Source organism: Cimex lectularius, unplaced genomic scaffold (assembly GCF_000648675.2).
Source record: "Cimex lectularius strain Harlan isolate CLEC.00 unplaced genomic scaffold, Clec_2.1 scaffold176, whole genome shotgun sequence".
Classification (NCBI taxonomy): domain Eukaryota; kingdom Metazoa; phylum Arthropoda; class Insecta; order Hemiptera; family Cimicidae; genus Cimex; species Cimex lectularius.
The window spans coordinates 527,211-554,714 of record NW_019392891.1 but is presented as its reverse complement, the minus strand read 5'-3'; the positions used below and the strand labels follow the sequence as shown (position 1 = coordinate 554,714).

The 27,504-nt window shown below is 37.4% G+C and overlaps 1 protein-coding gene across 5 annotated transcripts in view; it reads right to left on the bottom strand.

Moving 5' to 3' along the window:
• The window catches only part of LOC106674187 (ras-GEF domain-containing family member 1B-like), a 358,252-nt gene that overhangs the window by 55,977 nt on the left and 274,771 nt on the right, over nt 1-27,504 (bottom strand). For all 5 annotated transcript variants that reach the window (XM_014406767.2, XM_024229102.1, XM_024229101.1 and 2 more), the window contains 2 exons: nt 7,949-8,179; nt 7,746-7,892 (listed from right to left, as the gene is read on the bottom strand). In XM_014406767.2, coding sequence (XP_014262253.1) covers nt 7,746-7,892; nt 7,949-8,179 — 378 coding nt within the window. The remainder of the gene's footprint in view (nt 1-7,745; nt 7,893-7,948; nt 8,180-27,504) is intronic.

The following is a 27,504-nucleotide window of genomic DNA, read 5'->3' as shown; positions in this document are numbered from 1 at the left end:
TTCAAGCTTTTCCTCTCCCAAGAATAGGAATCTCAGCCTTAATAGGCCCCAAGAAAGGACGAGTTCCACTGCATTCTTGAGTTAGGCAATACCTGTTCAATCCTCTTATATAACACAGGGTCCAGTGAGCAGTCCTGACACATCCTACGTTTTTCCGTTCTGCCAGTAGCTTCTTCGATGATCCTTTTATAAAATTACTTAATTTTATAATTATTATTTAGTACTCTTTTGAGATTGTATGACTTCACTGAGAGAAAATCACCCAATAAAAAGAAAGAGAGGCTAGAGGCAAATGGACGTAAACTGCAGGACACATTTGCAGCCCGTAGCTCTATAGATTAGAATAGTCCGGCGTGTTTTCTTAAGCAAGATTGTTACCTTTTTTTAAATTTAAACAGATCTTCAAGTCTTTTTCATCCGATTATAAAAAAGTAAAAAGTATAGTTATTGCTGTCTTTCAGGAATAATTAATGTTCCACCAACCATTGTTCATTAGGTCGAACAACTATCAGAGTGTCTCATACAAGTGGTGATACCACATTACAATTATTTTATTAAATATTTCTTAAATACAAGTTTATGTGTTAGGCCAGGATTCAAAGTCATAACCGTCTACCTTGCGCCCGATGTTCCCACGCTACAATACAGCACAAGATCAACGGCATGCAACATTTCTTCTCAAGAAGGTTTTTCACGAGAGTACATCATTACAAGATAACAGGGGTATTCACGATGTCTAAGATGTTAACTCGTGTTAACTCTAATAGAGAAATGTCCAGCAAGATCGTGAATACCCCCTTCTTTTTTGAGCATGTTAAACATTAATTTTTCCGCAATGCTGCGCGTGGCGATTGGTGGAATCAAAAATACAGCAATAACAGTCCTTGAAGGATTGTTGTTGTTTGTTTGGGTTTTCTTTTGTGTAAATTGTAAGAGGCCAGCAGTTAATAAAAAAAAGGAAAATTAATCAACCCTTCATTCAAAATGCTATCTATGCACTCGAAAAGTACTAAAGAAGACACGCTTCAATTCGTGCCGACATAACCTAAGTTGCATCCTAACGTCTAACAGCCTACAACTTTATAGGATAGGGGATGTACCTATTATGAATGAGAGTATAAGGATAGGGCAGAAATTAGCAAAAGAAATGTATTGGTCTGATTTAATTAATGCGTATTTAAGAATAAAAATACGTTTAAATAAAAAACAGCTGTTCAATTCATAGCGGCCATGTTGGCTACCTCTAACGGATAGCAATGTAAGTACTTTTTCGAACTAACACCTAACGTAGGCTCTGGCCAGTTAGATCTAGCGATGTTATTTAGCGATTCTTGCAAATTTACTTCATCATTTTTCTCGATCTTAGAGGACCTAACAGGGTTAATACAAAGATCATGAATACCCCTAACATTAAGGGGTGCCTTGTAAAGGAGAAACTTTTGAATAGTGAAAACCTACATCCAACTTTGGCGTTGCGATTGTATATAAAGATATTTCACCATTTCACCATAAAACAAGATCAGTTTTTTAAAAGGAGGTTTTTCAAATTTTTGCTAACTTAATCTTGACTTACTAGATATATTATTTATATAAACTTTAAACCAAGCATTGATCTCGGTAATTTTTCTTTTCCAAGACATAATTGATTAAAACTGCCAATAGGATAAAGCGGGCGTCGATAAATGTTTAAACATAGCATTTAAGGTTAAATATTTAACTACGGGACACCGATTGTAGACCCGGCGATACATAAACATTACAAACCGAGGCACAATGGGCTTCATAAAAATTCTAAGTGGGCGTTTCCCACCCGCTTCCGTTTTGGATTGATGACCAGTAAATCAATTCAGCCGACCTATGACCCGCAAATATTGACCTCTATTCAATCTTCCCTAACTTATAAATGATTATTAGATTAATTGTATTTGTCATAATGTAATTTAACATGATAGAACTTAATTTGAGAGAAGCAAAGAATTATTGTTATGACCTTGTCCCTTTACACCTAGCAAGTTTAAAAACTAGATCGGATATCTGTTCTTTTTTTGACTTCCGTTACATCTGGAAGTCTAGAAATATCTAGGGGCTTTTATTGACAACCTTTGAATACTTTGACATAGTTTTCGTGGTCCGCGTGACCAATTAATATCTTTCAATTAATTACCGTTTTTAGTTGAGATGAAAAAAAGTCAATGTCACGAGCCGGATTCGTACCCACGACCTTCGGCTAGATACGCCGCTGCTCTACCACTTGAGCTATCGTGACCTCGATCCACTCGGACATCAACTGCCCATCTCAACCCCACCTTATGAGTTTTCCCTCCTTTTGCCATTTTTCAAATGTCGTGTAATCGGTTTGGATTCTCGACGACAATTGAAATGGCGACGGAGAGCATTAGTGAAGTGTACTTCATTTTTAAATCATTAATTCACTAATTTCGTGGTCCGCTTGACCAATTAATATAAGACAATTAATTAAGGTTTTTAGTTGAGATGAAAAAAATTCAATGTCACGAGCGGGATTCGTACGCACGACCTTCGGCTAGATACGCCGCTACTCTACCACCTGAGCTATCGTGACTTCCATCCACTCGGACACTAAAGGTGGGGTTGAGATGGGAAGTTAAAGAAAGATAGTAAATGGTCAAGCGGACCACGAAAAGTAGTGAAGTAAAAATACGGTGAACAGGTGAGGTAACGTGTAACAAGGTAACAACTCACCAACAGACTTATTTATCCCTTAGGATTTCCTTGGTTAAAGAGGTTTTAGATGCATTCTCTTTGGATACAGGACTTTTGAAAATAGGTGAGGTCATATCCTACTTTATATTCACGCCCTGGCTTAGATCTTTCTACGACCACTTTGTTTTAGTTCATGATCCAAAATTACTTTTTTCCCTGATGCCAAAGATATTGTTAGGTTGCTGTGTTTTCTAGGTTTATGAGGCATTCACTTTATTCTTGATGCTGCCAAGATATTAACCAACAACATCGAAATCAGATCAGAAAACAATCGACTAAAACAGTCAAAACAGTGGTAAACAGTGAAGTAACTTCCTATTACAATCCAACGCCAACCCTTATTTATCTCTTAGGTTTTCCTTGGTTTGAGAGGTTTGAGATGATTAAAAGATCAGAAGAAGATCAGAACCCTGATCTATAAGATAGTTTTATTACTATCTGCTAGTCACGTCGATCTAAATTATTTCGGTTTCAATGTACGAGTTTTGAATTCGTTGTACCACCACAGTTCACTTGCTCAAAATCCATCAGACCTAGTATCCAGTAATTTTTTCTTATTATTATTAATTAAATTTATTTATTAAAACTGGTCTTATTAGACCAACCATTAATTTTACAATAATACCGTAGTGGCCACTTGTAGCTATCACACGTTACCGCGTGATAACGCCCTCCACTCTGCAGCCAATCAGAGTAGAGCTTTTGCCTATAAAAGCAGGAGCACTGCCTCGCTGGAAGTAGACTCGTCAACCCGACGAGATCTCACCAATCACTAATGTAACCGACATCGGCAACAACGACAGCAAGTACTCGCAGCATTAGCCTGATCTCGCCTTTTAAACACCCGACTTGACCGTAAACGCCAACTGCCCCTCGGCTAAATGCTGTACTCCAATACATTCGGCCTCTGTGGAGTCAACCGACTCACGGCCCCCAAACCTCAGCGAACGGTTTACTCATGGTCACAGACCACCACCAACGGCGCCACGCACACGGTCTCGGCCTCGATTCATCGTCACGCTTTCTATACACAACACCGGCCCTTATCAGGGCCACAAAACTCCCAGTCACTAAAGATACTGTACAATAAATGTTTGCATTCTTATAAACCCATTGGTACAATAAGATTTAAACAATTTACTATTCATTTTTAACTACATAAGTTCATATGGCTTTTGTTCTTTTTAATCTTGTTAGCATGTTTCGGTTATGTAAGAGTTTGGTCGCTTCCACATTCTCGTGCTGGCTCAGGCGAGCCTAGTGTTTGGCGGCAAATCATTGCATTTCTTAAGATCCCTATTCTTTATGTCCTTATTCTTTATGTACCAAGGTGTGCTGACCATGTTATGTAAGATTTTATTTTGGAGTGTTTGTATAATCGTGATATTGCTGTGTTTGGTACAACCCCATAGTTGAATACCATATGCCCACATAGGCTTTATGACTTGTTTATATAATAATATTTTATTTTTATAGCAAGGTTGGAGCCACGTACTATCAACCAGTATAGTTGTCTATACCTTAAACCTATTTCTGACTTTTTTTCTTCACTTTCCATCTCAGCTTGGCATCTAAGGTCATTCCAAGATATTTAGCCGTATTGCTGTATCCTATAGTAGTTCCATCGATTTTGAGCGACGGAACATGGTGCACTTTTTTGTCTGTAAAGATTATATGAACTGATTTATGCTGATTTAGCTTGATTTTATATTTTTTTGTTCATTCGTTTATCTTATTACATGCATTTTGGAGGATTTCGGTTGAATGGGTGATAGTCGGTCCTAGTGATATCACAGCTGTGTCATCTGCAAACTTTGCAATTTTTACTTCATCTATTTTCGGAAAATCACTGGTGTATAACAACTAAACACTCGTGCATTTATTGTTTTTAATTTTGAATATTGATCTTCTTGTTTGAATTAAAATAGTCTGTCTGTTAGGTAGGAACTGGTAATATCGACATACTGCTTTGGTAACATACTTTTTAGTTTTTTGACGAGTCCTTCGTGCCAGACTTTGTCAAAAGCTTGTGAGACATCAAGGAAGATAGCAGAACAAATTTGTTTTCTTCAAGAGATTTTTCTATTACGTCCGTTACTCGGTGAATTTGGTCTATTGTTGGATGTCTTGTTCTGAAACCAAATTGGTGGTCATTTTGACTTTCATATGGCATATATGTCGTATTTCGATATTTTCGAAACTGAGCATGGACAAAGGAAGCGGAGTTGTCTTTTCAACTCCTTTTTTCCTTCGACATTCTTATTTTATTAACAGCTGATATTATTTTAAAACCTTCGTTATGGAGGCAAGTTACAACATCTATTGGATCACAAGATGGGTGTAAATTTCTGGTAATTGCTCTTAGATTTGTTTATTATCATATATATGCCACTCGATGTTTTTTGGGCTGTTCATGAGTTCTGTAATTCTCCTATACTCAGTTTCATTGTCAACGTTAATTTTTATTTGGTCATTGTTCATGAGTTCAGCTTTAAACTGTTTAAGTATCCAGTAATGAAACAGAAATTCATACTTTACAGTCATGATTAATCGATCATAAAACTACTGGAAGGCATAAACGTTTTTTACCTACTCTTTTATTATTCTATAAAGTCAAGAGTTTAAAGAAAAGTAGATATGAATCTGAAGTGGAGGAACAATTATGTCCTTCGTAATCACCAAATTTTAAAACTTTTCCTTGGAAATTATAGAAACCGTTAAGCTTTTGATATGATGGCTTTCACATCGATTTTACGCGCGTCTTGTCGATTCATCAGGCTTGCAATTACCGTATGTAAATCGGATATGAAGAACATCCTCGCCTCGTTTGATATCCAACCGTCCATCCGGCCCCAATTATCCGAGATGTCAGGGAAAGAATTGGATTTTATGTACGGCTCGGTCCGCGTTATAACATTTTCGTTATGTGTTTGTTCAAACCGATCCAAGGCGACACTATATTGACTTGAGAAGGCAATTACGACATGTTTGATATCCTATCTCCATAGTCAACAGCTCGTGCATACTCCGTAGCGCAGAGCTATAATTGGCATGTATTTTACAACTTCCTCACTCGTCTCAATTGTTTACAGTTCAATTTAAACTTACACTTGATTTAAGGGTTCTTATTCCAAGAAGCGACCTGACAAATTTATTTAGAGGTGTAAGCGGCAATCAACTTCACAAACTTGCTCGTTATAATTAATTATTGCTGAATTCTAGAGCATAAAGGTTTTCTCTTGGGAAACGGGAATAAACACCGTTTTAATAATTACTTCAACGTTCAGCTAAGCAACAAGTTTGTTTTACCAAACAAAACGAGAAATCTTGAGTTGATTGTTGACCTTAGTAAATAAGCGCCAGATCAAATATACAGCAGAAACTGAACACGATTCTAGTATGATAATAGCATAACTCGACATAACTGACAATTTCAGTTTGTCAAATATAATTTCGAAATTAACAGCAGCCAATAATGAAAGCCCCACCGCTGAAGATGAAAAGACTAAATCCGCCTGACACTGAAGAAACGGGAGCTCGGAAGGGCAATCGACGTAACCCGAAATATTTGAAATATATTGCTATACTAGAAGAGAAGTAGAAATGAAAGGAGGACCAAAACAAGAATTTAATCAAGCGGTGCAAAGAGCGAGCTTCAATCGGACGTAATTCCTGACAGGCGAGAGCTGACAATTCCGGCGGATGTTCGATTTACGTTGAACGTCGCCTTCAGGTTTCATATTAGATTCCGTTATTGCAATGCTTCCCCTGCCTTTTTGTTTCCAACTCGGGTATTAAAACAAGGGAAATTCGTCCATGTCGCCTACTCACAGAGCTGACCAGATAACTGCAGACACTTTCGATGTAGATCGTCAGCACGTTATATGACCTCTACTCCAACCTTAATCATGAGAATCATATGGTTCTCTTTCCTTTCCGGGTTTTTTACAGAAAAATATCATTGCCATTATAGCGACGTTTGTGTTCTATTTCAAATATTAAGCTTATATATATGAAATATATTAAAGTGGGTCGCTATCGCCTTAATCCATCTGGCATTTGGCTTCGAGTACCTCATGACGTCATGTATAATGATGTGTGTGGGCGAGTGCGAAGTGAGGTAGGTGAAATAATAGGAATGTAGGTGAATAATTAAGGAAGTGAAATTACGGAAGAAGAACAGTACTGGCTTGGAGAGCAATGCAGTAACTAAGCAGACCAGTTAACTGGCTTGCCCGTATACTCGGTCGTCCTAGAAAGGACAATGAGGATCTTTAACGACTTCACCTAGCCTATTCGGCCTTAGAGGACGTTTTGATTCTCAAGATGAGAGCTGACGCACCTCCACATACGACAGAATGGTGTTACTGCCGCAGCATTGGTGTAGAGGCGGCTTAGCCCCGAAGGCCCAAGACAACCAGACTAGACGAGTTAACAGTGTAACAATAGTTGAGGTGATAGGACGAATCTGGGCCGACCTCGGTAAACTTTACAAGTGAATATTCAATTTGGGAAAGTGCTCGCGTAAGGCAGTATGGCAGAGAAAGGGCAGACAACCTGGGATGAAAACCTATTAGTAATCTAAATATTTACACCTAGCAGTTCCAAAAAAAGAAAATTGCCAGCCGATTCTGGTAAAACGGGGTCATCTTTGGTCTTCTTCTCAAATACTGCAATGAATCGCAAGTTTTCCTCTAATAACATTATCTGTAAGACAGTTCAGGTATATCACGTCATGGAAGAGAACAGAGAACCTTCACAGGTTTGACATGATCCAGAGTAGTGTTTGCTTTTGTGTGAACTCTTCTGAATAGAACATAGTTCAGATACTATTTACATGTGCAAAGGTCGATGGTGACAGGAAAGGGCTTGACAAATTTTTGGTGATGACCAAAACTGCGAACTCCCAAGATGCTCAGTTCAACAAAATTCTTATTGTGACCCAATATGGCAACACGGCATTGTCGAAATGTTTTAATTTAGTTTGATTTGTTAAGACTTACCGTTCTTTTCAGCCTGCAGACCGACAGCTTGCTAAGGCCGGTGATAATGGCCATCAGAGAGTTGAAGTTCCCCACGTTGAAACAAGCCTTGGCGGTTTCGACCCAAAATTCCAAAACCCGCACCCTCTGCTTTTTGTTTTTCTTCTGCTGTAAGACGATAAATGAAAACAACGTTGCTTAGCAAATTTCCGATCGGTCCTTACCCGAACTACGTCCGTGACGACGAGCCGGCAGAGCCTGTTGGTCCAGTCTTGATACACTTCCAGGTTGGATGTTATCCGGGGGTCTTTGAAAGTGCTGTCAATCCCGAGGCTGTTGTGGGTGTAGGCGAGGACGAACTCCTCAGGTCCGATGTAGCTCAGTCGTTCCAGCTCGATGTTAGTCAGCTGCTGAGCCAGGTTGGAAGCTGTACCGCAAAGCTCTTGAACCTCCATCTAAACAAACAGAAAGAACAACCATAAGACATCGTGGTTATTCTACCTTAACAGTAAGTAACGAAACATAGTTTGGTCATTTATTGCTTGAACCAAATTAGCTTTTCCAGTCCCGAGCTTTTGATAGTGTCTGGCCCTTAAGAAATCATCAGAATCTGTAAACCGTATGACCAACTTTATATTACCTTATCAAAGAGTCTTATTGTTTCATAATAACGAGCGGTACTGTGTTCCCAAATGTCAGACCAACACAAGTTGTCCCACAAGAAATCAGATGCAGATGATGATGAAAGGATTTTTGGAAGTGGTGCTTGTATATTCTCCAAGCATTGCAGCGTATTTTCTTTTTGTACTATTCCTCGTTAGTTCAGTTCATTTCATTCGATTAAGTACTAGGTTACTGTCATTAAAACAATTCTTTTTTCCGAATTTTCTTGTTTGTGACTTCAATGAGCAGTTGCCTAGGATTCGAAGATGGGTTGCGGTTTCCTCATCATGACATAGTCTTTAAATACAGATACATTGAATACACCCATTTTATGTAGGTGTTTTCAAAGATAGCCTCGAGCTGTATATATCCCTACAATTCCCTTAAGTTTTACGATGACTGTAGCAATGTTGTACGTTCTTAAATTTGGAGACTATATTTGATCTTGTTTACTCAATTGTGGAGCTTTCAACATAGTCTTACCGACAGTGTGTTTTGTGATTGGCCAGTCATTACTGTCCCTTGTGCCCTGGCATCTAAGATATCCGGTGATGTTTTCCGAGGTTATGAAGAATTTGCATTCATTGACTATTTTGGGTGTGCTGTTTTATACCTGTTATATCAGTGTAACCTTTTTTAAGATTTTGTAAGACAGAAGCATTCTGAAAATTGTTTATAGATCGGATATTTCTATACAGCTCAACATCAACATTATTAACCATGCGAATGGCACCACAATTCTGTCTTCTAGTGCAAATCCTAATAAAACTCCATGGACCTCGAGTTTATCAGCAAGAAGAGCTATCGAGCTACTCTCAACTAGTTAGCAATCAGCAACTTAACAGAAGATTTGGAAAGCGGAGAAGATTTCTAGGACCAAAAATCTGTTTTGTAACCTGTTTAAATCATCAAAATTCAGCTAACTCTAAACAAGGCTATATTGATATATGGATAGAAGCGTGCGGTTCTGCCCAAACGTTCCAATATCCAGCACATCCAGTCAAAAGTCCTCAGACCAATTGTCAAACTAATGCCCTTATCCACAAAGACTTCATCATCACTTTGGTCAACAAAACGATCCGATTTCTTTTCCACGTTTCACAAAAGTTCCACATCAAGCTTCCTTCATCCAAATTCTGCCCATTTTACATTATGTAGGTAATCCTGAGAATACGTTTTCCAATTAAACGAGAATAATCTCGCGACCTCCTCTCCCTTACTCGCTCAGTGAGTTTCTCTGTTGGCCTGAAGTGGTGACCACAATTTGACATAGAAAAAGCCTGTCATTTCCCTTAATAAAACTTTTTAACTATTTTAAGAAACTTAGTTCGCTCCAATCACATTATTATACAAAAGGTTAATTATTTACAGTTTACGCTTAAATTAATTGAGAATTTTAGTTGAGATAAAAAAGTTAATGTCACGAGCGGGATTCGAACCCACGATCTTCGGCTAGATACGCCCCTGCTCTACCACTTGAGCTATCGTGACCTCGATCCACTCTGACACTAACTTCCCATCTCAAACCCACCTTTTGAATGAGAATTTAGTGTCCGAGTGGATAGAAGTCACGATAGCTCAAGTGGTAGAGTAGCGGTGTATAAAACCGAAGGTCGTGGGTTCGAATTCCGCTCGTGTCATTGACTTTTTTATCTCAACTAAAAACTTTAATTAATTGAAAGATATTAATTGGTCAAGCGTACCACGAAAAATAGTGAAATGAATAAGTTAAATGAATTATATCTTCACTAACGCGCTCCGTGGCCATTTCAATTGTTGCCGAGAATGAAATAGATTACACGACATTTAAAAAATGGCATAAAAGGAGGAAAAATTCAAATGTTGGGGTTGAGATGGGAAGTTAGTGTCCGAGTGGATCGAGGTCACGATAGCTCAAGTGGTAGAGCAGCGGCGTATCTAGTCGAAGATCGTGTGTTCGAATCTCGCTCGTGACATTGACTTCTTTATCTCAACTGAAAACCTTAATTAATTGAAAGATATAAATTGGTCAAGCGGACCACGAAAACTGGTGAATTTACGCTTAAAGTTTATACAAATTTTTTTGTAATTTAGTAGGGAAAAACATGTAATAAAGTCTGAGATATTTTCCATAAATTTTTAACAATTAATACAAGGAATTCGAAAGAAAAATTATAAATAAGCAACTGTAGTTAACTTACATTTATTTATGCAGATATGAATATAGAAATTTGAAAATTATACAGTAAAATTGATGAATTGATTGTGAATAATAAGCAAGGAATTCTTGTTTATTAAATTCCTGTAAAAATATGTTATTCCTTTCACGAAAAAGCATGTGTTATTATGTATAAAGGACAAATTCAATGCAAAAGTTAATTAAATGAACTTATCCAGGTGGAAGGTAAAACAAAATGTAAAACAACAAATTTTGTTTGGAAACATTTGCCGAGGATAAAGGAGTTGATCATATCCCCCTATCTACAGCAGACACCCACATATATAATGAAACGAGGTGTTTTCCTTTCTCGTAAAGTCTTTATTTCATATTCAATGTGTAAATATGTCAGCGGAAAGGTTTGCGTTCTTTGCAAGCGAAAATAAACAGCGGACGTGTGACCTGTATACTAAGGAGGAGCGTTCCGAATCCCCAAGGATTGATCCATTGATCCAACCGATGTTTTCGACTTATCAAAACCTCCCCTCGTCCCAATTGACTATTGAAAAGTACGGAGAGGCGTCTTTTGGGACCACTTCCTGGTGAATTTCGCGCTTGAAGGGTGTCTCTCTATCCTCAAGTATGTACTCTTTTATAGCGAAAACATTGTACTCGTATTGTATTATTTCCTCTCGTGTTTACATCAGGAGAACAAACGTTTCTACATATCAAAAAATAAAGAAATATTCCTGTTTTACATAAAACTTTAATAAATAAATAATTTTCTCTCTTTTTCACCTGCTTCTCAGATTTCTTTCGACTGTTATAAAACCAAATATGGTATGGTAGGTATGGTGAAAAAGGATACTAGGAAGCGGGGTTTGCACTCCCCAAGCACTGCAGCCTTCTGGCTTAATGTACCTTCCTAGTTCCTTAGTTCAGTGCAATAGACTCAATCTTTCTTCTTAGAAGTATCAGGTCATTGACTGTCGTTTCTACAATTTCATTCCCTAAGTGTTTTCCATTTTTTCGGTTAAATCTCCATTGAGCTGTTACTTCGCATTCGAAGATGATATGAGTGGCTGTTTCCTCCTCCTCATTACATAATCTGCAGATGGGATCATCGTTGTATATGCCCATGTTGTGTAGATGTCTTCTCAGATGCCAGTGACCGGTTAGTAGTTCTATCACTACTCTGAGTCTGGCCCTCTCCAATTGCAGCAGTGCTTTTGACAGTCTTGGTGAGGGTTGTTCCATCATAAGTTTACTATGTCTAGAACCGACAGAGTTTATCCATTTCTCCTTTTGTTTTGTTTGGATCCATTCTCCGATGGAGGATTCTACATTTGTTTTTGTTATCCCAAGTTTAGTTTCAGGGCCTATGTATGGTCTTGCAGATCCTCCTCTAGCCAGTTTATCTGCTTCCTCGTTACCCAAAATTCCCCTGTGCCCTGGCACCCAAGATATCATCAGGTTGTTGTGTTTTCCCAGGTTTTGGAGACTTTGGATGCATCCACTGACTAGTTTTGATGTAATTCTTTTACATGCTAATGCTTTAATAGTTGCTTGGTTATCATATCTCATGAGGATTTTTTGCCAGTGTAACCTCTTTTAAGGTTCCAGGGCACAAGCATTGATGGCATGTGTTTCTGCTTGAAAGACCGAAGTGCCTTCTGTAATGAGTTTGATTTCTCATGTTTTGGGCTTGTATAGAAAACGCCTGATCCGGTTCCTTTGTTTGTTTTGGAGCCATCTGTGTACCATATCATTGTATCTGATGCTCTCATGTGTTCTTCCTCTCCTTTATAGTCCTTTGAGACTTTATAGGAACTTGTAAAGATTGTTTCCGGGCAAACCAAATATAGTAATAACCTTTTCTCACTGGTTTATAAAATTATAAAATAATTCATAAATTTTTTATCACATTTTGTTAGATGAAACTTTATACGTATAGGTGATTATATCTAGACGGAAAGGACCGGATAAACCCCCAAAAGACCGCGGCTACGTTCTCCAAAAAAAAGAACAATTAACCTAATCCCCATTGTGTTAAACCGAGATCCCTTCAGTAAAACGGGTGAAAAACTCCTGAGTCATTTTTAACCAAAAGCTTACACGGAACCTGATCCTACAAAAAGCTAAATTAACAAAACCGAAAAAATAAAGCTATAGAATAAGTGTTCGCTTGGGGCTACAGGGCAATCTTAACATACGAAAAAGCTCCGCAGTCAGGGATAGTAAATTGCCAATGAGTGTTTGGAGATCGTGAGATGCGGTCTGGTGTGACGTAGTTGCAGAAAAACATTTTCTTTATCGTGCCAACGTTTAGATCTTTATTGAGATCATCTTCAGAGCTCAAAGTGTTTGTTTACTGTGTAGATGTGTCATTCTTGTATGTCCTGTTGAGAGTAGCGTATAACAACTAACAAAAAAATAATAATAAAAAAACACTTTGAGCCCTGAAGATGATCTCAATAAAGATCGAAACGTGTGTGAAATGTGTTGTGTTTGGTGACGGTTAGCCAATGGAGTTTGGAGATCGTGAGATGCGGTCTGGTATAATGCAAAAAATATATTTTTTATATACAATCAAAATTCAGAGTGGAAATACTTTGATTGAATATAAAACCATATTTTTTGCATTGGATAAATTCACTTTTTTACACATCCTAAATGTATATGTTAAATTTAAACAAAGTTCGTAAATTCCAGGCCCTGAAGGTGATCTCAATAAAGATCGAAACATTGGGAACATAAAGAAAGAGTGAGGTGCGATCTGGTGTGAAGTAGGTTTTAGAAAAATCTCTTTCTTTATCGTGCCAACGTTCGATCTTCATTGAAATAGTCTTCAGCGCTCAAAGTGTTTGTTTTCCGTGTAGATGTGTCATTCTTGCCTGTCGTTTTGAGAGTGCCCGTCACACCAGACCGCATCTCACGATCTCTAAATAATCATTGGCTAACGGTCACTAAACACCACACGTAGATTGCTAAGTAGCACTCACGTGACCAGTTAGAAATCCGATTTCTTCCGGATTATCACGAGGTGATAGAATGAATGGATTTTGGATTTAGATTTATATAGCCTCAAATCCGTAAATGTACGTACATACAAAATGTGCCGAGTTTAGTCTATTGGCTTCTCATAGTCCCCCAGCGATTCCGGCTTATTGTATTTATAGTGTTATGGTTTCTTCTTGATTCAACAAGTCCCAACTCTGAATCCTTTTTATTAGGAAGCCCCAGTGACTTGATCGTTGAATACAGACCGATCGTTTTTGTATAATACATGTTAATTTGTATTTCCAAACAATTTATTAATTATACAATAAAATATCAATTAACAGAAGTTAAATTTTCTTTTTTAGTTTCTATAACAACCAATTAAATTTTTTTGAATTTAAATAAACAGGAATATCATGCAAATTTATTGTTTATTCTTTTTATGTAAGGTCTTGTTTGAGATGAAAAAGTTGAACTATCGTGACAAGTGGTTAGAGCATCAGCGTATTGAGCCGAATGTCGTGGGTTCGAATCCCGTTCGTAACACTAGTTTTTTGAACCAAGACCTTAAATAAAAAGAATAATTAATTGAATGAAGTAATTTGGTCAATTAGACCACTAATCATAATGGATTTCTATTTAAAATTGTAAATTTACATTTTTTTAAATTTTATTGTTTCATTTTAATTTTAATAAATTTTTTTTATAATTTTTGGTATATATATAGTTTTTTATCATATTCGTTTTTGTTTAATTAGAAACTTTCTAAATCCCTAAAAAATTCCATATGAATTGGAATAGAAAGAAAGGAAACCTATTGATAGTCGTTACGATGGCTTTTTCTTAAAAAAAAAAAAAAAAAAAAAAAAAAAAAAAAAAAAAAAAAAAAAAAAAAAACCTAAATTTAATTTTTTTACACTGCCTATCCTAATTTTGTGCAACTCCAAAATAAGTTGTTGGGTAAGAAACCAGGCTTTTCACCAATAAGCCTTGATTTTGTCAGACATCTTTAAGTCTAAATATACCATCTTCAGTGACTAAAGAACAAAAGTTGTACTAATTATAAACAGGTTTTTACTTAATTCAATTTTATGTAAGCTAATAATGAAGAACTGCTTTAAATTTACATGCCTTTTTTTGAATAAAGTAGTTTCACGGTTAATTAATCATGTCAATCAACAATGGGCTATTTAGAATGGAACCTTTTTCTATAGCGAATATCAATACGGAAATTAATTGTGGAAGTGAGAGAGAAAAAATGAAAGTGGAAGGGCTATGGATTTCGATTAATATAAATTTTGGGAAATCGATGACTCTTACACTTTCATTTCTTGTAAAACCTAAATTTAGGTATATAAAAATAACAATTTCTTCGAGATTCGTTGTACTTTTCTGGTGGGACTCCATTATCAAAGTTTAAATATAAAACAAACCTTTCGTCCCAACTCTTTATCCGTAATCAAATCTTTGCCTAAAGTTTTTGGTGGTTGTGATAAATTGTATTTAATTCACTTCTTTAGAAGTGGTAGAAGCGCAGTTCGCTATTAAAATGTGATTTACACAAATTTAAAATTCTTGGGAAAAACGTGAGTTATTTTTGTATTATTAGATTATCATTTCTTTTTGGCTTCTGTTTTTAGAAGATCGAATTTAGATGATTCGAAATTTTTTTCGTCTGAGTGGTATATTTTTGTTCAAACAATTCCTCAACTCTATCATGTACTTTATTATAGAAATTTATTAGGTCTTGTGGTCCGTTTGACCCAATAAATTCTTTTCAATTAATTAAGGTTTTGGTTGAGATAAAAAAGTCAGTGTGACAAACGGGATTCGAACCCACGACCATCGGCCTTATACGCCGCTGCTCTACTACATGAGCTATCGTCACATCGATCCACTCGGACACTAACTTCCCATCTCAAAAAGGTGGGGTTGAGATAGCTCAAATGGTAGAGCAGCGGCGTATTTAGCTGAAGGTCGTGGGTTCGAATCCCGCTTGTCACACTTACTTTTTCATCTCAACCAAAACCTTAATAATAGAAACATTAACACTCCCATGGGTGTAGCTTATTTGATAATATAATCCAAAACAGTTGACACTAAAAGCTTTATTGATATTCAACCTTTGATCAATAAAAATAATAAAAATACTTTCATTCTTCGAAAAACTGTTATGGAAAGAAAATTAGATGTAGAAAAGCTTGACAATTTTTTTTAGAAAAATATCGTGCTTGTAATAGGATTTGGAGAAAAGTGGAGACTGTTTGACTATAGTTTTACATTTTTTTTACCTCAGGAACATCTAAGTTTCCCTATATGACCTAGTTTCTTAGCTGGTCATGTGCATGTGTCAGGTTTAAAAGCTTTGCCCAGGCTTAACATAGAAAATTGTCGGCCGGAATGGAGGTTAAGTAGATTTTTGATGGTAATGATACCTGTAGGTGTCGTTGAAAGGGCGTCGAGATCCCCTTTTGCTCGCTTATGCAAACAAGTCCCGGCTTATCTAGACACGTCATCTTCAAACGGGCCATAAGTGTTTAACTGAACTCTAGCGGAAACAAAGCCTAGACGGGTCGGAAAATTTACCCTCTTCCCGATATCATTTAGTGCCTGTGACCTCACGATAAAGCACAAGGACGATTTGAAATATAGGATTTTCTTTTGGAGCGTCCTGACCCGTATATTTTCTGGCTTTGTTCAACCAAGCGACGATTTATTTTTATTCGATAATTCCATTTCAAAAACAACAAAGCAATTGACATCGGTGGCTTATGTCTTAAGCTTTTCTCGATTGGACATAAATGCCTGAAAAAAACGTCATTCTTCTTTGTTGATTTCCTTTGATCCAAACCCAATTCAACACAAAAATACTCATGATCCAATCAAAATCATCCTTTTCGTTTGCAGTTGAACAAATATACCATGACAAGCGGGAAATATTGCGCTTTTTTATCTAGCCAATTTATTACTGAATGATGTAGGATGTTTCTGTCCAAAATTTTATGTAATCCCAACACCAATTATTGGGAGATTTTTGTCAATTATGTTACGCATAGATTAAGATTATTCTTACATTTATTATTAAGATTATTTCTTCAATTCATTCCTGTTAGCGATAGGGATAGAGATAAATGAGGCGGCCACAAGGCCTTCCGCACCTCGACCCGATTAGATTTATTGTTCTCTAAGTTTTGTAACTAGCTCACCAGCTTCGCATTGGCAGTGATACTCCATAGCCTTACGGCAGTTCCATAATGTAGGATACTTGCAGCTTTTCTTCTTCTAGTTGCAAGAATCTGCACCAACATAGGCCATCACAAAACATAGAATGTGTTTTTCGGTGTCCTCTTCTTCCTGGCACAGGTATCTTTCTTCAGTAGTCCTATCCTGATCGTATGCCTTCTCATGAGGCAGTGCCTTGGATAGAGTCCAATCAAAATGTTGGTACAGTTGCAGTTACCGGTATTTCTTTTGTAAGCCTTGCGGATAGCCTCTCTCGCTTATTCCATGCCACATGGTTGTGGGAAAAACTAGGATTTAAAATCCGTTGTGGCATATGGCCATGTATTAACATAAAAATCAAACCACATAACTGATTACAACATTGTCATCCATTGTTGTTTTTTGTGGAGGAGTTATTGATTCACCCAAGCAACGGCGTAATTTCTTGTGCTTTGACGCTTCAGCTGCTGCCTTTCAGATTCTTGATTTAGTGATGTTATGGGACTGGAAATCGTACAATTACCAAACAATTTTTTTGACGAAAAAGTAACCACATGTTCAATTTCGACTCTACCATTAATCAGACTCAATCTTAAATCAGACAAAAATTGCAAGCGCATGCGTGACCTCCCAGTGGCTCCAGTCCCATGTGCATTCCTCGCGCTGACTTCCCTTACACACATCCTCACTGACTGCGCATGCGCACTTCCCGGTAGTGTTTTGGTCGCATTGTCTATGCATAATGTTGTTGCCAATGGTTTTTATTTAACCTTTTTTATTTATTAATTTTAATATACAGGTTGAAAACAAATCCATATCATCCATTCATGACCATGAATAGTGATGATATAGGACACCAGGGATTGGTTGGTAAATCGAATCTTATGAAAAAACTATCAAAATTAACCTGGACAGAGAAATGACCGAGTTTGAACTGATAAGCTTTAACATTGTGTTACGACATGTTCACACACTAGAGACTGTGTGTTGTCTAACAACTGACCAGATCGACGACAATTTTCATACATCACCCATTTTTTTTCGCATCTCATAATGCATTGTAAAAGTGTTTGACGTGTTGTGCAAGAGAAATCTTTTGATTCTTCAACCTCCTTTTCATCAGCTCATGACTTAAAGATTCTTGATGTAGTAAAGTTGGAGGTCTCGGGGATTGGCAGATATACGTCGTATCTTCTGAAGAAAGCCCTACGACTTGGTTAAAGAAGTGACTAAGTTTGATCTGATAAGGTTTAAGATTATTTTTGAAACGTGGTCAGGCGACTGTGGGTCATCTAACGACCTTATCGACGTCGATTATGATCTATCACCTATTTCTCATTGAATCTTATTATGCACCAAAAAAGTGTTTCTTTGACTTGCAACCTGTCAAATAGAAATCTTTACCTTCAGCCGCTCATTTTCATTCAGCTTTCGTTGCAAGCAGGGTCCTAGATTATCAACTTTTCTTATTACTTATATGTGCCTTACACAGTAGCATATGTCTAGAAATGCTTCTCGATCTTGCTGCTACGGATTTGCTAAAAACAAAATCGTCATCGATATTGAAGATTTTACGCGGGTTTGGCAGATTTAGGTCATATTATTTAAGGAAACGTTTCAAACTAACCTAGGTTTCAGAATGACCACGTTTAGACTTATCCAACCACTCAGATGTTGAAAGGTTTACAAGAAGTTGGAAGATGTATCAAACTTCCCACGTAAGTTTAGTCATCAGGATGGCCGAGTGTGAACTCATAAGCCTTAAAAAAGCTTGAAACAAAAATATGATGGTAGAAAATTACCAACTTATTTTAAATATATTCAAATTAAGTGAGCATTTTTTACGCGGCATTTTTGAGCAAATAACCCCCTTTGGTGAAGCACAAACAAAGTCATGAAGTTATTGTGTCTCGAAACAGAAACAATTTCAAAGATAATAAATTAAAGTTTAATTTTTCAATTTTCCGCGGATTAAAATTGTGCGGTTTTACATCGGACGTGAATCGTAACAAATTACCATTTGAATGAAAAGAATAACAGTTCTGTGTGAAGAGGGGCATGAATTCTTTGGTTTACAACCGTTGATGAAGATGTATAAAAAGCCACCACTTCGTCTAAAACTCCCTCCGTCCGTTTCGCAATTAGAATCTTACTTGTCGCTTCTCTGTAACGAGGAAGAAAAGAGGGAGGGTCTTAAATAGAATTTTCAATGCAAGTTTAATAAAGTACTTTCATGATTTGATGTTGACGATGAAAAAAAATACCGTGTATTGGGGGAGGTTTTTTTTACCGTCCCTCCAGTAAACCCTGGGGGAAGGGAGTTTATTCTGCATGTTCCTTACAATGTTAATACATGCAACAACAAGCAGTGTTATACATTTAATTACGCACATTTCATTCTAATGCTTATTTTTGTTAAGATGGCATTATCTTAGTTTGAATTTCTATTTTCTACATTTTTTTGATTATTTTACAGGCAAGTTAATTATCAGATTATCTGCATTTAGAATCACAAAAGCACGTCCAGATCCAATTCCCGAACAAAGCGCTGAAAATCTGTGAGGTAGACAGTCATCAATTCGGTTTTTGTGGGCGACCACACTCCTCCCACCAAAAGCACCCTCTTCATAAATCGGCTTCTTGGTCTTTCAGCATGCGAGCAGGAAAACAACACAGGATCCCAGGTTCGAGGAACTTACTGAGGACACGTGCATATCTCGTTATCAATGATATTAGACCTATAAAGGTAGCTTCTTTCCATGACCACTCAAAACCTGGGCCATTCTGCTGCTTTGTGGAAAGGATGCTGCGAGACGGGACTTTACTGTAGGGTACTGTTTTATAGTGGAACCGGTACCGCTTTTTTCCAATTCTTCGTTCCAAATTCTTCTGCACTTATCTTTGGCCACAGAGCTCTTTGGGATTTTTGAGAATATCACCGTTGTATTTCCGGCTGCTTCTCTTTTGCAAGATGATCTGCTTCCTCATTTCCCTCTGTACAAACGTGTGCCTTAACCCACCGGAACGAAACCCTCAATCCTTCATTTTTTAGGAGTTTCAAGATGTTTTTTTTATATTACAAGCAGTCCCTGTCAATTTGGTGTTCTGACTGAGTGTATTAAGCGATGGTAGACTGTCGGTTTGTATTACAACTGATTTATCTCCTGGTCTTTCATTCTGAAACTGTGCTTTCTCTATAGCTAAAAGTTCTTCCTGATTATTGAAACACCAATCCGCTAATTTGTATATCATCGATTGAATGAATGAACCATTGCGGTGGTAAACAGCTCCTGCACATCCCACGTTCATGTCTGTCTTACTCCCATCTGTGTATATGTTGTAGTAATTGTCTGTTTGATTTTCTTCTTGATCAGATGTAGTTATCACTTCAACTGCTTGTGGATGCAAGAAAGTGTGAACCGGGAGGTGTGTGTCCGTCTGGTAGTCGGGACATGTGTTCCATGTTGACTATGATATGCCTCACAGACTTCCACCACTTCCTTGATTTTCAAGTCTATAGGTTCCTCGCCAGACAGAATGCAAACAGCGTGAAGAGAAATATTGCGGTAACCTTTAATCACTCTGAGTAGGATCCTCCGTTGAACACTTCGCTACTTTTTAACTAAACTAAAATCGACTAGTGATGCTTCCAGTCTTGGGGAGAATTATGACACCCTGATGTTCAAAACAATTGATATTCTGTTTGGTTAATTCGGGTTTAAAAATAAAAGTTCAAATAGATACTGGCTAACATAAACAAATTAGTAAATATTTTAAACGAAAGAATACGACGTAATAAATCAGTACTATTAGACAAATTAGCAAGCACTATACAAATAGTGCAATAGCTGAGATTTCACAGTAATAAAGACATCTACGTTTTTTTTTAATTTGTATTTTTGCAACGGTAACTTAGGGTTAATCAACAAGATAAATTGATAATTTCCAAAATCGTCATTGCATATAAAGATTATTCGGAGATCGTGAGATGCTGTGTGATGTAGGTTTTAGAAAAACATTTTCTTTATCGTGCCAGCGTTTCGATCTTTATTGAGATCATCTTCAGTGCTCAAAGTGTTTTCTGCGTAATTGTGTCATTCTAGTGAGTCGTGTTGAGAGTTCCCACTCATGGCATGGCGTATAAAATATAATAACGTTTTTAATTATTTGCCTTAATAATAACTTGTAAATGTTTTTCGCACACTTTGGTATAAACAAATTCGTAATACAATTACTGCAACAAGTGCGGTTTAACAAGTACCCTTGAGGTTTGACAAATTCCAAATCGGTCCAAGCTGCTGGTGGAGGTTTTCGGCTATAAATTTAATTCCACTTTCAAATTAGGAAACGTGAAGCGACGATTAAGCCACTTAGAACGTCCTGAACAAACAACTCTTAGAGCTACTGGCCTGTAAATTAATTTTGTTTGATTCGAAATTCAAATGAACCCTTGGTGCTAAAGGGATCCACGATTATACATCCTTACATATATAGCCACTTTTTAAAAATAATAATTAAATGTTGTAGATTTTTTTGTTCTTTCGATGAGAGCCAAACAAACATTTTTCACGCGCATATTTCTCAGATTCAGGGAAAATCATTGAAACATACATATGTATAGCGTTAGACTGGAAATCGTCAAACTACCAGATTTTTTTTGCGAAGGAATAAATAACCACACATGTTCAAATTCGACGCAACCATTAATCAGATCGGATTTCAAAAATTGCAAGCGCATACGTGTTCTCCCAGTGACTCCAGGCGCATGTGCACTCCTCGCACTGACTTCCCTTCCACACATCCTCACTGACTGCGCATGCGCACTTCCTGGTGTTGTTTTGGTCACATTGTCCATGCATAATGATGTTGCTGGTTTCTATTTAATCTTATTTATTTATCATTTTTAATATACAGTTTCAAAACAAATCCATTCTCATCTACCGGCCGTACATAACAGTTAATATAACTGACTGATCACACACCCCTTAGGGTCTTCTACGGATGTCAGGTTCCAAATGTTTATAATCAGAAAAATGCTCAATAAGGACAAATCTTCAACACTCGAAAGTCAGACTTCGTGCTCCATTTAATTTCATTTCTAACACCACATTTATTTCTTTTTTGGAGTCGCACAAGTATGGAAAAAGTATGGCACAATAGACAGCAATATAAGCTAAGTGACGTCCATCCAATTATATATATTATCGTTAAATTCAATCTTTCCAACGGACTTCTTCAGTTTTGAGATTGATGTTCACTCACTCCTATCTTCCAAGTTGGCCCTGCTGTCCCAGAGGAAAGTATCCTACGTCCAATTCTATACTCCTGACATACCCTATTTCTCCTATTTCATTCTGATTTCGCTGTCTCCCTCAGAAACCAAAGAAAAACACCTTCCATGATACTGTTCGTAGGCTATTTCTGGACAGGAGAGCTGGAAACACCGTACCAGACTAAAAATTATGTATCAACTTACCTCTAGAGTACTTTACCACAGCTTTAATATTTTTCGACCAAAACGGTTCAAATAAAATATTTAAAGGACTTGAACTTTGAGGTTCAACAAAACACTCCACCTCCCCAATAACCCAGACTTATAATCCAAGACCCACCGAAAAATAGCAAAACAAAATAAACTTTACCTTTTATCCACGATATGTGAAAAATCCTTTTCACCCACAGTAATCTCCTTGTAACACAACTTGCAACCTATAAGTTTCTGCTGCACCAGGAGAACACGTCATGAGAAATCTGCCAATGCTGGCTCTTAGTGGGAGGGATTTAAGATCAAGGAGGTCTCAAGGTCATCCTCGATTAGAGCGATGTTGAGAAGTTTGAGCAGTAGGTTAGGATGGTTCAAGAGGTTAGTATGGAACTTGGTAGATGGAACGGATCAATTCGATGGTAAAAGGTACGTTAAGGCCGTTATGGGTAGGGAGATTAGTGACGTTGACTTTGACGATTTGTCTGAGGACTTTTGATTGGAACGACTGGACGCTCTGGATGTTGGATGGCATTTATGTTTAGTTCGGTGTTGACGGTCAAGATGGATTTCGTTTTTCGAAGTCTTCTAAGTTGCCAAAATCTTGTGTTAAGATGTTGTCCCTTAAATCATGTTTGGGAGATTCCACATCAGTCTGCTGTTGTGAACGTACACTGAGTACATTTTCTGTCATCCTGTACAGGCCTTCATATTTTTCACCAGCCTTCGATAAGCTAAAGATGTTCTTGGATGTTGGAGGTATTTTTCGACTTAGAGGACAAAACTGCAGTACGCTAAAATGGAAATTTTCAGCAAAAATAAGAGTAATGTGCGTTTATAAATTTAACAAAATCTTTTATCGTTGGATAATTTATTTCGTTGTGATTTGGGCTTGTGTCTAGTATTTTTTTTGAAATTTTTCGTTTTTCCCTTTAGGAGGGCAATTGTTTAAAAGCTGGGCCTGGTAGAAAAAAAAACTCTGAGTGACGTGGAGACAAAAGGAGATCGCAACAATGGAAAGCGTTCCTGTAAACTTTGTTCTTTCCGCTCGGCCGGGCAGGAAACCAATTCACCACTTACATTTTCAAGTGTTTCCCGAGTTTGAGCAAGAGTTTTTTGGATAACATTATTCCAAGGAACAGGAGCTTCCCCTGGACATATATCCGATCCTTTGAACCCGTTTTGCTTATAACTTCTTGTAAAAGCACAAAAGATATGGAAAGGTAATATCCTCGAAAACGGAATTTCAAGGACGGGCAAATATCACCGTCATGCTCTTTGTGAGATTCATAAGATCGTAGGTACGAATCTCCCCTGTGACATAAATTTTTCCTTTCGAAAAATCGTGTATAAGTAGTTGAATATATGAACTTGATGCCCTACTAGGAACTGGGTGTCTAAACTTTTAACTTGTAAAAATAAAATAATTTGAAATGACAAAGCCTACAAAACTGTTTAAAACGACAAAGAAAATTTAGTTCTATCTCCAGAGCGCAGAAGGTTTTAAACAAGAAGTTAAGGCAAACCATGAGAAAGGATTATTCTAAGATTAGGATTATTAGACGAAAGGAAGTAACTCACTGTGTTAAACAGTTCATTCCGAGTTTCTTTTGAGCTTTTGTGTGTTACTGTTGTACAAGTAAAACGTTGCAACTTCTCCAAAACACATTTCCTTTGTAGTCCGAGATTGAAAAAGCGTATTTGAACTTCAAGGATCAGCCAATTTTTGTCATGTAACACGTCGACAAACACAATACTTTCCTTGTCGGTTCTAGAATGCTTTTTCTTCTCTCAGAAAGTCCCACACATCAGACGGGCGCGGGAGAGTGACGGGTGGCTTTCACCTTCAATTTTATTCAGTCCACATGGGAGTTGCAATCCTTGAGATATAATGCAAGCGAATACAATCATTGTATTTTTTTAAACTGAGATTTTTTAGAGAGATTTTCTGTTAAGTTATACTAGAAGTGTTTGGAAATGTACATTTTAATATTGCATTTTTTATTCGTTATGAAAAATGGTAAATTGATAAACTTTTTCTACTGTCTCTTGGTAAGATTTCCCTTATGAGTTAAAAGCGTTAATGTAAAGTCGTACCAATCAGGAAATTGATAAAGTACATTAGAGTTCGTGGTCTGATTGACCAAATAACATCTTTCAATTAATTAATCTTTATGTAAGGCATTGATTGAGATAAAAAAGTAAGTGTCACGAGCGGGATTTGAATCCACAACCTTCGGCTTTCAGGAAGTTGGTGTCCGAGTGGGTCGAAGTCACGGCTTAGCCGAAGGTCGTGAGTTCGAATCCCGCTCGTGACACTGACTTTTTATCTCAACTAATACCTTACATAAAGGTTTATAAAGTACGTTGGATAAAATAAACTACAGATCATTAAGATCTATTAAACCATACGTCTTTTGGTATAACTGTGAGTCTTTTTGAAATGGAACACAAATTCTGTTAAATGAACAGAAGAAAACTCTTGAAACACGGTAAAACAGAATAAAAATAGGGTCTGAAGATGCCATCGGTAGTCCCTTCGAAAATCTTAAAATATTACACTGATCAAAAATTTCTCATCAGATCAGAATAGCCTAGCAGAATCATTAAACTGTAAAAAATCACATCAAAACTAGTCAGTGAAGTATCCAAAATCTGGGAAAAAACCAATAACCTAATGACATCTTGGACAGAAAGGAATTTCCGGTAATGAAAAAGCAGACTCACTGGCCAGAGAAGGATCTGCCAAACCATATGCCCGGAACCAAATTTTGGGATACGAAAAACAAAGCTTGAAAGACCGAGGAGTGCTTCCCTAAAGAGTTTGATTGCTCATGTTTTGAGGTAATATATAAAATGACTAATCCAGTTCCTTCACGTGTTTTGTAGCCATCTGTACACCACATCATCTGATGTTCTCCTGAATTCTTCTTCTCATTTGGAGTCTGTGTAGACTTGAAAGAATGGTGTAAAGAGAGTCAGTTCCCATTTCTAAGAATGGGTGTCTGATTTTATTGATTACTATTAGGTATGTTTGATTTCTTGGTGAAAGCAATTATTGTAATTTTTAAGGTGTTTGCTTGTGATTTGGCGTTTTATTAGTTTAGTTTATTATATATCATGTATTGTTAGTTTTATGCATATTTTATAGAAGTTCTGGGCGCTAGACCTAGTAAACCTATGCTAAAACAACCCTAACCGTGGCTAGCAAACTAATATAACTAATATACTTAATATATTGTACTTTCCTAGTTCCTTAGTTCGGCCTGTCGATTCGATACGTCTGTTAAGAAGAATTAGGTCATTTACTGTCGTTACTGCAGTTCTTTTCCATTAACCGGGTGCTTGACATTCGAAGACGATGTGGTAGTTCTTCCTCCTCAGTGCATAACATAAAAATGGGATCATAATTGAAATATTGTGTTGATGTTTTAATAGACCACTTCTTTCAGTTTAGCACGCTCTATTGTAGCAGTAAGTTTGCTAGCCACGGTTAGGGTTGATTTAGCACAGGTTCACTAGTCTAGCGCTCATAGAAAAAACAAATTCAGTGCAGGAGGAGGCGGTGTAATGGTCTGGGTTGACCATGTATATAAACAATGGAAACTGAAGGAGAAGTTAAAGGCAGATGCCATCCGAGGTATGCTAATTGATGCCACTACTCCAAAGTTGAACTTTACCAAGTACTGATACCAGAACGGGAAGAATTGGTCAAAGTAACACCACTAAAAACAAATTCCTACTGGTATACTGACGGCTCCAAAACCGTTCAGGGTACGGGAACTGGGGTCTTTGGGATGAATCCAAAGACTGAACTGTCGGTAGGTAAGTATGTTACAGTTTCCCAGACTTAAATCATAGCGATTGAACAATGCGTCAGAAAAATAAAAAGGCTAGGAATACGTTCCCGGAAGATAGTCATTTTCTCTGACAGCCAGGCAGCATTCAGGGCCGCCCACATGCGAGGCGAAGGCAAAGAATGTTTGGAACTAAATGGAGGCCCTGACGGAAGTCAGCGATTACTAATGACCTGACCCTGGCATGGATCCCCTGGTGGGGCATTGACACTCGTGGTATAGAGGGACCTAAAAGATTGATGTGCTAGCCAAAAAAGGGAGCCAACATGACCGTCTTGGCCCACAACCCAACTGCGGCCTAGCAGCCTGCCACAAAAGAGGATACATCAAATGGCTTCTTAATGAGTCCAAAACCGGGTGGAACAATACCCCATGAGACACGCGAAGAGATTCATAGAAGGGCCATCCACAAAACTTACGAAAGGATTACTGTAAAGCAACCGCAACCGAGCCAGGTTTCTGGTTGGCTTCCCGACAGGGCACTGCCACTTAAGAAAGCACATGCACCGGATAGGAGTACAGAAAGAAGAAACACGGTGCAGATAATGCCAGGACGAGGAGGAGACAGAAGAACACATTTTGATTCTGTGAAGGTCTATGTAGGTGTAAGTTGGTGCAACTAGGACAAGAAAAACCACACCAAGGACCCGCTGGCTAAGCTGTGAAGGCTGGTTAATAATCTGAAGCTGGCCATGACTTATTAAAAAAAACAAAAAAACAGGGAAATTCAATAGATCAATCAGGTCGAGATGAAGTATGTCTTTATCCCTATCCCTATCCCTAATGGTCTGGGTTGGGATTTACACTGGAGGCAGACTGCACTTCATATTGTTGAAGGCTACCTCACCGCAGTTCATTATTTCCAAGAAATTATCGAGGAATACATGACAAAAAGTAGGGAAAATTCAAAAGGTTGGGTTGAGATGGGAAGTTAGTGTCCGAATGGATCGAAGTCACGATAGCTCTAAGAAGTCACGGTAGAGAAACGGCGTATTTAGTCGAAGTTCATGGGTTCGAATGCCGCTTGTGACGCCGACTTTTTTGTCACAACCACACATTAATAAATTGAAAGAGATTATTGCTAATTTTTCTAATAAATTGAAAGAGATTATTATTAGTTTTCCTATCAATTAATGGACATATATTCAATAGAGAAATACTATTGAAAATTGTGGAAACTATTAAAACCAATTTAATTGATGTCTATTTTAACTTATTCCGTGTAAATTGAACCGAGAAGAATGAAAGAGAATGACGCAGAAGTTTTTCGAATTATGAACAAAAAGATAAAAAACACTGTGAGTTAGCCGAATGGTACATGTAAAACACAGCTTTATACTTCACTTCTTCCAACACAACCGGCCGGAAACACGGGTATACAAAAGGTATATAAATGTTTCTACACGTCGAGACGTCTAA